Raw genomic sequence first — 13,312 nt, forward strand, 5'->3', positions numbered from 1 at the left:
GAGATTAAGATGGCATAGTAGAAGGATGGGAGCTCACCTTCTCTCATAAAAGCAACAAAATTACAATCAACTGATGAACAATCTTCAACCAGACAGACTGCAAACTATCAAAGATAACCTATTCCAGAAGACAAAGAGGAGGCCGCATCAAGACAGCAGGAGGGACTATTACATGATATAAGCAACCCCATACCCATTGGGTGGGCAGCCCACAGACGGAAAAGTAACTGTATCACAGAGACTCACCTGTGGGAGTGAGAGTTCTTAGTCCCACATCAGGTCCCCACACTTGGCGATCTGGCTTTGGGAGAGAGAGCCCCCAGAGCATTTGGCATTGAAGACCAGTGGGGCTTGTGTGGAGGAGCTCCATGGGACTGGGGTAGACAGAGACCCCATTCTTGAAAGGTGCACACAAGCTTTCATGTGCACTGGGTCCCAGGGCAAAGCAGAGATTCCACAGGAATCTGAGTCAGACCTGACTGCAGTTCTTGGAGGATCTCCTGGGAAAACAAGGAGTGACTGTAGCTCATTATGGGGGAAGGACATTGGAGGGAAAGGTCTCTGGAATAATCATCAGTGTCTGTTCCTCTAGAGGTGGCCATTTTTGAAAAATCTGGCCCCACCCATCAGCACTGAGAAGTCCCAGGTCAAACAATAATCCAGGTGGGATCACAGCCCCACTCATCAGCAAACAGGCTGCCTAAAGAAACCCAGGCACACAGCCTCTCTAATATCACCCAGAGACAAAGCCCCACCCACCAGAGGGATAAGAATCAGCTCCACCTACCAGTGGACAGGCACCAGTCTTTCCCTCATACCAACTTTGGCCACAAGGGGGGGCAAACATCAGAAGCAAGAGAGGCTACAGTATTGTCTGCAAAAACGAGACCACACCAAAAATCTATACAAAATGAAAAGGCAGAGAATTATGACTCAGATAAAGGAGCCAGAAGAAAAGCTCAGAAAAACAGTTAAGTGATCTGGAGAGTATCACCCTCCATGTAAAAGACTTTAGACTGATGATAGTGAAGATGACTCAAGATATTGGAAATAAACCAGAGGCAAAGATTGATAATTTACAAGAAACACTGAGCAAAGAAATACAAGATTTAATGATTAAGCAAGCAGAGATTCAAAATACAGTAACAAAAATTTCATTAGAAGCAACCAACAGTAGAATACAGGAGGCAGAAGAATGAATAAGCAAGGAGGAAGACAGTCTAGTGGAAATCACTGATGTGGAACAGAAAAGAGAAAAAAGATTGAAAAGAAATGAATACAGTCTCAGAGACTTCTTGGACCACATTAAATGCACCAACATCCATATTATAGGGATGCCAGAAGGAGAAAAGAGAGAGAGAAAGGGCCAGAAAAAAAAAATTGAAGATATAATAGCTGAAAACTTCCCTAATGTGGGAAAGGAATCACTCACCCAAATCCAGGAAGCACGAGTACCATATAAAATAAACCCAAGGAGGAACACCCTGAGACACATATTAATCAAACTGACCAAAATTAAAGACAAAGAATTTTTTTTTTTTGTCTTTTTAGGGCTGCACCCACAGCATATGGAGATTCCCAGGCTAGGGGTCAAATCGGAGCTGTAGCTGCTGGCCTACACCACAGTCAGAGAAATGCCAGATTTGAGCTGTGTCTGTGACCTACACCACAGCTCACAGCAACACCAGATCCTTAACTGACTGAGACCAGGAATTGAACCTGCACCCTCATGGGTGCTAGTCAGATTCATTTCCACTGAGACACGATGGGAACTCCAACAAAGAGAAAATACTGAAAGCAGCTAGAGAAAAGAAACAAATAACATACAAGGGAACCCTGATAAGGTTATCAGCAGATTTTTCAGCAGAAACTCTGCAGGCCAGAAGGCAGTGACATGATAAAGTGATAAAAGGGAAAAAACTCCAATGAAGATTACTCTACCCAGTAAGGCTCTCATTCAGATCTGAAGGAGAAATCAAAAGCTTTATAGACAAGCAAAAGCTAAGAGAATTCAGCATCACTAAACCAGCTTTATGAAAAATACTAAAGGAACTTCTCTAGGTGGAAAAGAAAAGGCCACAACTAGAAACAAAAATATTACAAATGACAAGGCTCACCAATAAAGGCATACATATAGTAAAGGTAGGAAATCATCCACATGCAAGTATGCTACCAAAATCAGAAATCATGAGAACAGGAGGGTACAGATGCAGGACACTGGAGATACACTTGCAATTAAGAGACCAACAGCTTAAAACTATATATATATATTCCTGTATCGAAACATCAGAAGTAACTGCAAACCAAAAATCTACAATAGATACACACACAAATAGAAAAAAGCAACTAAATACAATAAAGATAGTCATCAAACCACATGAGAGGAAAAGAAGAAAAGAAAAAAATTCCAACAAAAACAAACCCAAAACAGTTAATAAAATGGCAATGAGAATATACATATCGATAATTACCTTAAATGTAAATGGACTAAATGCCCCAACCAAAAGACACAGACTGGCTGAATGGATACAAAAACAAGACCAATATATATGCTATCTTCAAGAGACCCACTTCAGTTCTAGGGACACATTAAAAATTGAAAATGAGAGGATGGATGATAATATTCCATGCAAATGGGAATCAAAAGAAAGCTGGAGTAGCAATACTCGAATCAGACAAAACAGACCTTAAAGAATATTATAAGAGAGAAAGAAGGAGATTATATAATGATCAAAGGATCAATCCAAGAATAAGATATAACAAGTGCAAATATATATGCACCCAACATAGGATCACCTCAATATATAAGGCAACTGCTAACAACCTTAAAAGAAGAAATTGACAAAAGGGGACTTTAAAACCCACTTACAACAATGGAGAGATCATCCAGACAGAAAGTCAATAAGGAAACACAGGCCCTGAATGAAGCATTAGACCAGATGGACTTAACAGATATTTATAGGACATTTCATCCAAAAGCAACAGAATACACATTCTTCTCAAGTGCACATGGAACATTCTCTAAGACAGATCACATCCTGGGCTACAAATCAAACCTCAGTAACTTTAAGAAAATTGAAATCATATCAAGCATCTTTTCTGACCACAACGCTATATAACTGGAAACGAACAACAAGAAAAAAACTGCAAAAAGCACAAACACGTGGAGACTAAACAACAAGCTACTCAACAACCAATGGATCACTGAAGAAATCAAAGAGGAAATTAAAAAATACCTAGAAGCAAATGACAACAAAGACACAATCCAAAACCTATGGGGTTGCAGTAAAAGTAATCCCAAAAGAGAAGTTTATAGCAATACAAGCCTACCTCAGGAAACAAGAAAAAGCTCAACCCCCCCCAAAAAAACCTAATTTTACACCTAAAGCAACTAGAAAGAGAACAGACAAGACCTAAGTTAGCAGAAGGAAAGACATAATAAAGATCAGAGAAGAAATAAATAAAACAGAAGTGAAGAAAACCATAGGAAAGATCAATGAAACTAAAAGCTGGTTCTTTGAAATTATTAACAAAATTGATAAACTCTTAGACTCATCAAGAAAAAGAGGACTCAAATCAATAAAATTAGAAGTGAAAAAGGAGACGTTACTACAGACACCACAGAAATACAAAGGATCATAAGAGACTACTACAAGCAACTATATGCCAATAAAATGGACAACTGAGAAGAAATGGACCAATTATTAGAAAAGTACAAAGTTCCAGGACTAAACCAAGATGAAATAGAAAAGATGTATGGACCAATCACAAGTACTGAAATTGAAACTGTGATTGTAGAACTTCCAACAAACAAAAGTCCAGGACAAGATAGCTTCACAGGCGAATTCTATCAAACATTTAGAGAAGAGTTAACACCTATCCTTATGAAACTATTCCAAAAAATTGCAGAGGAAGGAACACTCCCAAACTCATTCTATGTGGCCACCATCACCCTGATACCAATATCACTGATAAACATAGACGCAAAAATCCTCAATAAGATACCAGCAAACCAAATTGAGCAATGCATTAAAAGGATTGTACATCGTGATCAAATGGGATTTATCCCATGGATACAAGGATTCTTCAATATCTGCAAATCAATCAGTGTGATATACCACATTAACAAACTGAAGAATAAAAACCATATGATCCTCTCAATAGATGCAGAAAAAGCCTTTGACAAAATCCAACACCCATTTCTGATTAAAAAAAAAAAAAACCCTTCAGAAAGTGGGCATAGAGCGAACCTACCTCAACATAATAAAGGACATATATGACAAACCCACAGCTAACATCATTCTCAATGGTGAAAAGCTTAAGTAATTCCCGCTGAGATCAGGAACAAGACAAAGATGTCCGTTCTCGCCACTACTCTTCAACATAGTTCTGGAAGTCCTAGCCACAGCAATCAGAGAAGTAAAAGAAATAAAAGGAATCCAAGTTGGAAAGGAAGAAGTAAAACTATCCCTATTTGCAGATGACATGATACCATACCTGGAAAATCCTAAAGACTCTACCAGAAAACTGTTTAAGCTCATCAATGAATTTGGCAAAGTCGCAGAATACAAAATTAATACATAGAAATCAACGGCATTTCTATATAATAACAATGAAAGATCAGAAAGAAAAATTAGGGAAGCAATCCCATTTACTACTGCATTCAAAAGAATAAAATACCTAGGAGTAAACCTTCCCAAAGAGACAAAATACCTGTACTCTGAAAACTAGAAGACACTGATGAAAGAAATCAAAGATGACACAAACAGATGGAAAGACATACCATGCTCTTGGATTGTAAGAATCAACATTATCAAAATGACTATACTACCCAAAGCAATCTACAGATTCAATGCAATCCCTATCACACTACCAAGGACATTTTTCACAGAACTAGAACAAAATATTTTAAAGTTTGTTTGGAAGCACAAAGACCCAGAATAGCCAAAGCCATCCTCAGAGAGAGAGAGAGAAAAAAAAAAAAAATGAAGCTGGAGGAATCAGGCTCCCTCACTTCAGATTTTACTACAAAACGACAGTCATCAAAACTGTGTGGTACTGGCACAAAAACAAATATAGATAAGTGGAACAGGATAGAGCACAGAAAACCCACATACCTACAGTCAACTAATCTATAGCAAAGGAGGCAAGAATATACAGTGGAGAAAGGACAGTCTCTTCAATAAGTGGTGCTGGTAAAAACTGGACAGCTACATGGAAAAGAATGAAATTAGAACACATCCTAACACCATACACAAAAATAAACTCAAAATGGATTAAAGGCCAAAATATAAAACTGAATACTATAAAACTCTTAGAGGAAAACAGAGGCTGAACACTCTCCAACCACAGCAGTATCTTCTCATATCCACCTCCTAGAGTGATGACAATAAAAACAAACAGGACCTAGTTAAACTTGAAAGTTTCTGCACAGCAAAGGAAACCCTAAACAAAATGAAAAGACAACCTACAGAATGGGAAAAAATATTTGCAAATGAAGTGACTGACAAGGGATTAAGCTCCAAAATTTATAAACACCTCCTACTGATCAATACCAAAAAACACAAACAACCCCATCAAAAAACGGGCAGGAGATTTAAACAGTTCTCCAAAGAAGATATACAGGTGGCCAAAAAACACATAAAAAGATGTTCAACATCACTCATTATTAGAGAAATACAAATCAAAACTACTCTGAGGTATCACCATACACTGGCCAGAATGGCTGTCATCAAAATGTCTACAAACAACAAATGCTGGAGAGGGTGTGGAGAAAAGGGAACCCTCTTACACTGTTGGTGGGAATGTAAATTAGTGCAACCACTATGGAAAACAGTGTGGAGATTCCTCAGAAAACTAAAAATAGAACTACCATTTGATCCCGCAATCCCACTCTTGGGCATCTATCCAGAGAAAACCATGACTCAAAAAGACACATGTACTCCAATGTTCACTGCAGCACTATACACAACAGCCAAGACGTGGAAACAACCTAAATGTCCATCGACAAAGGAGTGGATAAAGAAGATGTGGTATGTATACACAATGGAATATTACTCAGACATTAAAAGGAAAAAAATCATGGCATTTGCAGCAACATGGATGGACCTAGAAATTATCATGCTAAGTGAAGTTAGTGAGACACAAACCTCATATGCTATCACTTAACTGTGGAATCTAAAAATGATACAATGAACTTCTTTGCAGAACAAATACTGATTCACAGACTTTGAAAAACTTATGAGTTCCAAAGGAGACAAGTTGGGGGTGAGAGGATGGGCTGGGGGTTTGGGATGGAAATGCTATAAAATTGGGTTGTGATGATCGTTGTACAACTATAAATGTAATAAAACTCACTGAGTTAAAAAATTTTTTTTTTAATTTAAAAGTCCAGGAGTTTCCTGGTGGCTTAGTGGGTTAAGGATCCAGCATTGTCACTGCTTTGGTGTGGGTTCAATCCCTAGGCTGGGAACTTAGGCATGCTGTGGGTGCAGCCAAAAAATAAATAAAAGAATTAAGAAAATATCCAGTGAACAACTAGAAATATCTTTGGGATAAATATTAATCACAACAATAGGCAAAAACTTAAAGAATTTTAAATCTACATATTAAGTATATGATATATATCCAAATATATAAAATTATGTAACTACACAAAAACATATTTTTTTCTGTATAACATGTAATTTATACATGCATTTAACATGTAATGTCCATACACATAGTGTCTAAAGACTTAAGAGGAAAATTAGACAAAAGCAGTAGACAGGTGATTCACGTAAGAAATAGAGCTAGCTAAAAAATACACACAAAAAAGTTCATCTCATTAGTTACCAAAGAAATGCAAATTTAAGGAAGATGTTCATTTTTTCTTATCAAATTGGAAACTAGCTTTTAATTAAAAGTCTATCACCCTGTTGGGGAGTATTTGGATAAATGAGCATTTTTACACGGTGTTAGCACTACAGAAACAGGGACAACCCATCTGAAGGGCACATTTACAAAATAAATATTCATACTTCTAGTACTTCTAAGAACCCTATAAATAAATCCTTATGAAAATCAAAACATTTCTATAGTAGTGAAAAACTGGGAACTAGTTAACTTATGGTACATCTGAACAATAAAAATCCAAAAAATGTTTTTCAAGACTAAGAAATGACTTGGGGAGTTCCCGTCGTGGCGCAGTGGTTAACGAATCCGACTAGGAACCATGAGGTTGCGGGTTCGGTCCCTGCCCTTGCTCAGTGGGTTAACGATCCGGCATTGCCGTGAGCTGCGGTGTAGGTTGCAGACGCGGCTCGGATCCTGCGTTGCTGTGGCTCTGGCGTAGGCCGGTGGCTACAGCTCCGATTCGACCCCTAGCCTGGGAACCTCCATATGCCGCGGGAGCGGCCCAAGAAATAGCAACAACAACAACAACAAAAAAGACAAAAAGACAAAAAAAAAAAGAAAAAGAAATGACTTGGTCCAGATACAACATCACATGACAAAAGCAGAATACAAAGCACTCTGTATACCACAATCCCAAATTTATAAATTATCTACATGGCAGACACTGTTCATTGCCATGAGTCCACACCAAAGGGTGGACAAGCTAACACTCATTTTGCTAATCTTGGCAGGCTGGGATGGTTACATTACACTGTTCTGGTCCATGAGACAGCTGCAGATATCTAGGGATTGTGGGAGGTTGGAGAGTTTATGCTTTCCTTATGAAAGGGACTGATAAAGCGGCTCTCCTATCAGTGACAATGACAGAGCTGAAGTAGCCATTTTGAAAATGGGAGGGAGAGGCCAAGGGAATTGCAAAGGCACTTACTTGCACATGGTGGAGATGCTGAGCCAATGCTAGCAACCGCCTGCTTCTGGATTGCCTACCCAGTGAAAAAAATAACCCTGAATTTTGGGGGGCCACATTATACCTGGATTTTCCATCACATACATTTGAACACTATCCTAACTGATACTATATATGTGTCTAGTAAAAACTTCAAAATGTTAATAATGATTATTTTTGAGTGGTCAAATTATTTGACTTTGATTTTTCTCCTTACATTTAGTTAAAAATTTTAACAACATATAATCAGGAAAACACTAAAACTCAAATATTAGACATATAGCATGGTGCAACTTTTTAAAAAACACAGACATTCATTCAGCCTGACACAGTCCTGGACTGAGAGTCAGAAGACCAATGGGTGGCCTGGCCTGGCGTGTTGTTGTTGTTGTTGTTGCTTTTTAGGGCTGCACCCAAGACGTGGAGGTTCCCATGCTTCCTTATTAACATACTCAATAAAAAGATCTAGCAGCAGGACTAATAACCACCTTAATCTGGGCATACTGATAGCATAAATGACATAGGATATCTGAAACAACTGAAATGTGATGTGAAAATATCTGAGATTTCTACTGGTGCAGATCTAATACTACCATGGTCTGATGCCAATATTCATAATTGAAGGAAGTGATAAATTTCAGAGGTCAGTGGAAATCCATGCAGTTCAGAGACCCTGTGAATTCTCTGATGACCCTTTGGAGGGTCTAATAAAGACTCTTCTATTAGATGCTCCTGGAGACCACTCTCAACTCTTAATCTATGAGCCCATTAAAATTAGGATCTTTTACCTAAATTTCAATACTCAGTGAATGTTAACAGATGGGCTTTTATCATTATTTCTGAAAGAAAATAATCCAGGTGATTCGCCTCCATGTTTCTTTGATGAGGATCATTCTTTACATTTAATATAGCTAGAAAGCAAGAGAAATTTATTTTTTCATATTAAAGAGAAATGATGAAAAGACATTCAGGGAAGCATTCAAAAATACACACCTTTTTAACATCTAAATAGCAAGACAAGCAATGATGTAACTCCACCTCCTTCCAGTCTGGGCTGGGGCATGGAGAGTAACTGCACAGCTCTGTCAGACCCGTACCGACAGATCAACCAAAGCTGTGGCTCTTCAACATCCTCTTACTAGCTATTCTTCTTCCCCTCCACAGTCCTTGTTTCATGTTCTGCCTATGATGCAAAAACCTTTCCTAAGCATACGTATTCTTCCCAGTACCATTTAACCTGCTAGAGAAGCTTCCACATCTACTCCCATATACCCTTAAAAGATGAAAAGGGTCTGATCAGTTGCTTAAAAACAGGTGGCCCACATAGCATCTTGCCTTTATCGTTGTCCCAAACAACAGACAATCCATGCGTCTTACAATCTTCAACCAGTTCTTGCTACCAACGAGTGAAAACCCTTCCTGAAACAAAATAATTAAACAGAATTAGCAACAGGAGCAAAAAGGGACACGAAGAAGAGCTGTGGCACAGCTGCTTTCTACTAGAAAGCGTATCTTTATTCTGTAACTTAAGTACAACAGAAATGACTCAATGTCACCCTTCCAAAGAGGCCCAGTGTCCCAGTGCTCTTCCTGCATCATGATCAACATTAACATTCTCAGCATTCATTTCTTAACCTTTTCATATTGAAATGCAATCAAATATTAAAGGCAGTAAATGTCCATAGTCATATTTGCTATTAAAATACATTTCTACGCCTCTAGATCTGCCAAAGTGTGAGTTTATAATCCCTGAGAGCCAAGAGTTTTCATTATACCAATATATGAAGTTATCTGCCATATGCCAACTACATAGGCAGAGTCATAAGAATCTTATTTTCAGATTCTTATGAATGGAAAAACTAAAGCAATTTGCTTTTGGATGCTCAATGTTTAGTTCTTCATTTCAATCTGAAAAAAACAAAAAAGGCACAGAGGGCAGCAAGAGGGCACACAATTCTCAAAAGAAGGACAACAGCTGGATCCTAAAGGTGGAAAGATAAACTTTTTCTGCAGCTTATTAAAAGTAAATAGAATGGGCTATCTAATGATTATGGCTGCTCATAAATGCCCTTACAGTGTCAGAAGATTTCCTCAGTTAAGTAGCCCTTCAAGTTAGAATGTGTTTAGCAGTTAGTAGAACTGCTCCAGGGAACTGATAAGCTGACAGTATGCAAAACTATGCAACTGCCCTCTGCCTTGTAACATTAGTCCACCACAGCCAGAGGAGGCTGCTGGAGAGATCAGAGATGTCTACAGCTCTTTAAAAAAAAACAGCTGTTTTGTAACCCTCACAAAATCTCCCTTCCTACATCTGAATATGCCGAAAGCTGCAACTTCCTCAGAAATGTGTAGTCTAGGGAAACTGCAGTCCAGAAAAATATCAAAAACTTGACATTTTTTCACTAAAAAAAACAGTCCATTCTAAAATGCTGATTCTAAGAGCTTTATCATCGATAGGTTATTTTTGTTAATGGAAGAAGAAGTTAGGCAAACCATTTGTGATTTCTTCTTAAAACTCTCTCAGCATTAGCAAAAAGAAACATTTTCCTTATTATATTCCCAACATGTAGATACTATGGTTTTAAATGACAGTATACGGGGAGACTGGTACACGTACACACACACATACACACAATGCTAGTAGGACTGCAAACTGCCACAATTCTTATGGAGGCAATAAGGCAATATCAAAATTATGAATGCTTTTATTCTTTAACACAGCAACCTCAATAGTAGGGATTCATTTCACAGATCAATCTGTACAAATATGAAGCAACACATGGACAAGGTTAAGCATGTCTGTATTCTTAATGGTAAAAATTGGAAACAACACAAGTATACATCAAATGTGGACTGGTTAAATAAAGTATGATACTGTATGCAACGGAATACTATACAACTATCAGTGCAGTCCAGCAGAAGTATAATTTGAACCACATATTTTTTTTTCTTTTTCTTTTTCTTTGCTTTTTAGGGCCGCACCTGCAGCAAATGGACATTCTCAGGCTAGGGGTTGAATCTGAGCTGCTGCTGCCAGCCACAGCCACAGCCCCACAGCAACGCTGGATCCCAGCCGAGTCTGCGACCTACACTTCAGCTCATGGCAACACCAGATCCTTAACCCACTGAGCAAGGCCAGGGATTGAAGCCGTGTCCTCATGAATGCTAGTCAGATTCTTTTCCACTGAGCCACAATGGGAACTCCGTAGTAACCACATTTTAAAAGCAAAAATAAATTGGTAAAATTTTAATATTTAACTTAATATATCAAAACATTATTACTTCAACATATAAACACTGTAAAACTTTTTTTTTTTTGGCTTGTTAGGGCTACACCCACGGCATATGGAAGTTCTGAGGCTAGGGGTAAAATCAGAGCTACAGCTGCTGGCCTATGCCACAGCCACAGCAATGCCAGATCCAAGGTGCATCTGTGACCTATAGCACAGGTCATCAGAATGCCAGATCCCTGACCCATTGAGCAAAGACAGGGATTGAACCTGCATCCTCATGGATACTAGTTGGATTCTCTTCCACTGTGCTATAATGGGAACTCCTTGTAAAACATTTTTAAGATGGTTATATTTTAACTAGTTATAATTTAAGATAATATAGTTATATTTTAACCAGTTATAATTTAAGATAGTATTTTTTTTTGTACTAAGTCTTTGAAATCTAGTGTGTGATTCACACTTATACCACATCTCAATTTGGATGCTATGTTCTAAACGGTTAAAATGAAATGTAATCCTACTAAAACAACACAGTTGAGTTTAATGGGAAAATATTTTACATAGCTTCCATTTTTATACCTAAATTTTAAAAAATCTAAGGTTAAAGGAAATTTAAGATCCCATATTTCAGCTGCCCCAGTCACATTTCAACTGCTCTGAGCCACATTTGGCTTGTAGCTACCTTCTCAGACAATGTAGTTCTACATGTATTGATCTCTAAGGTATACTGTTCTGCAGAAGAGCGAGCTACAGAACAATGTCCATAATACAGTACCTTTGTATGAGAAAGAGAGGGAATGTACACTGTATATTCTTACTATTTGCTTATATTTACATTAAAAAAAACTGGAAGTAGTATACAAGCAACTAACAGTTACCTGTAGGGGCTGGGAATGAACAGTGCAGATGGAGGCAGAGGTTGGAGTAAGATTTTTTTTTTTTTAAACTATATGTCTTTTTACACTGCTTTGGTTTCTGAACCATGTGAAGCCTCATATGCATGTTTGAGAATATTTGTGCAAACAAGTATTCCCATTCCAATACGACACAAACTCAAAGAAGAGATGAAAGCAAGACCTAAAGAAATGATGTCTATGGGAAGTCTACTCTTTACAAGTTTTATGTAAAAGCAAACTATTCCAGAATAAAAGGTTTAATAGAAAAGAAATGAGCAGCTCTCAGCCCTGGCCTGATCTCAAATCTTCCTACCTCGCGTCTACCCTGAGCCCTATGAGACATCTCCACTTGGCTAGCTCACACATCTCTCCATGTAAACCTGCCCAGATTGGTACTCCCCCCCCACCCCACCCCGTTTTTCTCCACACACTGCCATCCCTACATAGTGCTGCCTCGGTGAATGGCATCGTGCACATTAGCCAGTCACCCCAGGTGATCCACCTGGTATCCTGCTGGACCCTTTTCCTCACTCCTCCCTCAACACCAGCCAACCTCCGGGTCTTAGAAAGCCTGTCCCCAAACAGCTCTTTCATCTGACACTCTCTTCCCATTTATACCATTACTGCTGCATCACACTACTCCTCATGCCTCAATTTCATTGTATAGCTTGTTCCTGAAATGACCTCCTCTTTCACTGATCTTTTAAAACCCCACTTTATCTCAACCATTCCCCACAGGGCAAAGTTGGCTGACCTCCCAGAATTCTATGCTCAGGATCATGTTATATCATAACTGGTCACATTTCTTTGTCCCTGATCAGAATGAGAAGGACTCCCTAGGCAGGGTAAGGCAGCTTCAAGAATGTGTCTTATTACCCCTTGAGTCCCAGCAACTATCATGGGTAGCAAGTTCTCTGGGTCACCTCCAGCAGCCCCCAGTTCAGGACTCTGCAGTGGCTATGCCAGTGGCTATGGCCTTCCTGCCTGACAATATCCATGTTATGGCTCCTCCTCTTCAATTTGTCCAAACCATCTTTCCTGAGAACTTCATACATCTCTTCCCTCTGCCTCTTCCCCCTTTTACCTAATTAACGTCTAACCACTCTGCATTCCAACCTAATCTCAGTTGGGTCACCCTATTACACTTTCCCATAGCACTCTATTTTTTTCTTTCATAGCATCTATCACAGTCTGTGTATGTGTGTGCCTGTAGTAATTATTTGCTTAATGTCTCCTTTTTTCTGTTTGTTTTGCTTACAACACTTATTATAATCTTTGACATGTGAAGATACTTCAGTAAATCTTGAGTGACTGCAAGAATGCAACTTTATGAAATTTAACAA

The 13,312-nt window shown here is 38.6% G+C and overlaps 1 protein-coding gene across 4 annotated transcripts in view; it reads right to left on the reverse strand.

Moving 5' to 3' along the window:
• REC114 (REC114 meiotic recombination protein) overlaps positions 1-13,312 on the reverse strand; it is a 170,739-nt gene that overhangs the window by 17,639 nt on the left and 139,788 nt on the right. For 3 of the 4 annotated variants that reach the window (XM_047797323.1, XM_047797322.1, XM_047797325.1), the window contains one exon: positions 9,176-9,259. The exons of the other annotated variant lie outside the window; for it this stretch is intronic. In XM_047797323.1, the coding sequence (XP_047653279.1) occupies positions 9,176-9,259 (84 nt within the window). The remainder of the gene's footprint in view (positions 1-9,175; positions 9,260-13,312) is intronic. 4 annotated transcript variants of the gene reach the window in all.

Source organism: Phacochoerus africanus, chromosome 9 (genome assembly GCF_016906955.1).
Source record: "Phacochoerus africanus isolate WHEZ1 chromosome 9, ROS_Pafr_v1, whole genome shotgun sequence".
Taxonomy (NCBI): Eukaryota; Metazoa; Chordata; class Mammalia; order Artiodactyla; family Suidae; genus Phacochoerus; species Phacochoerus africanus.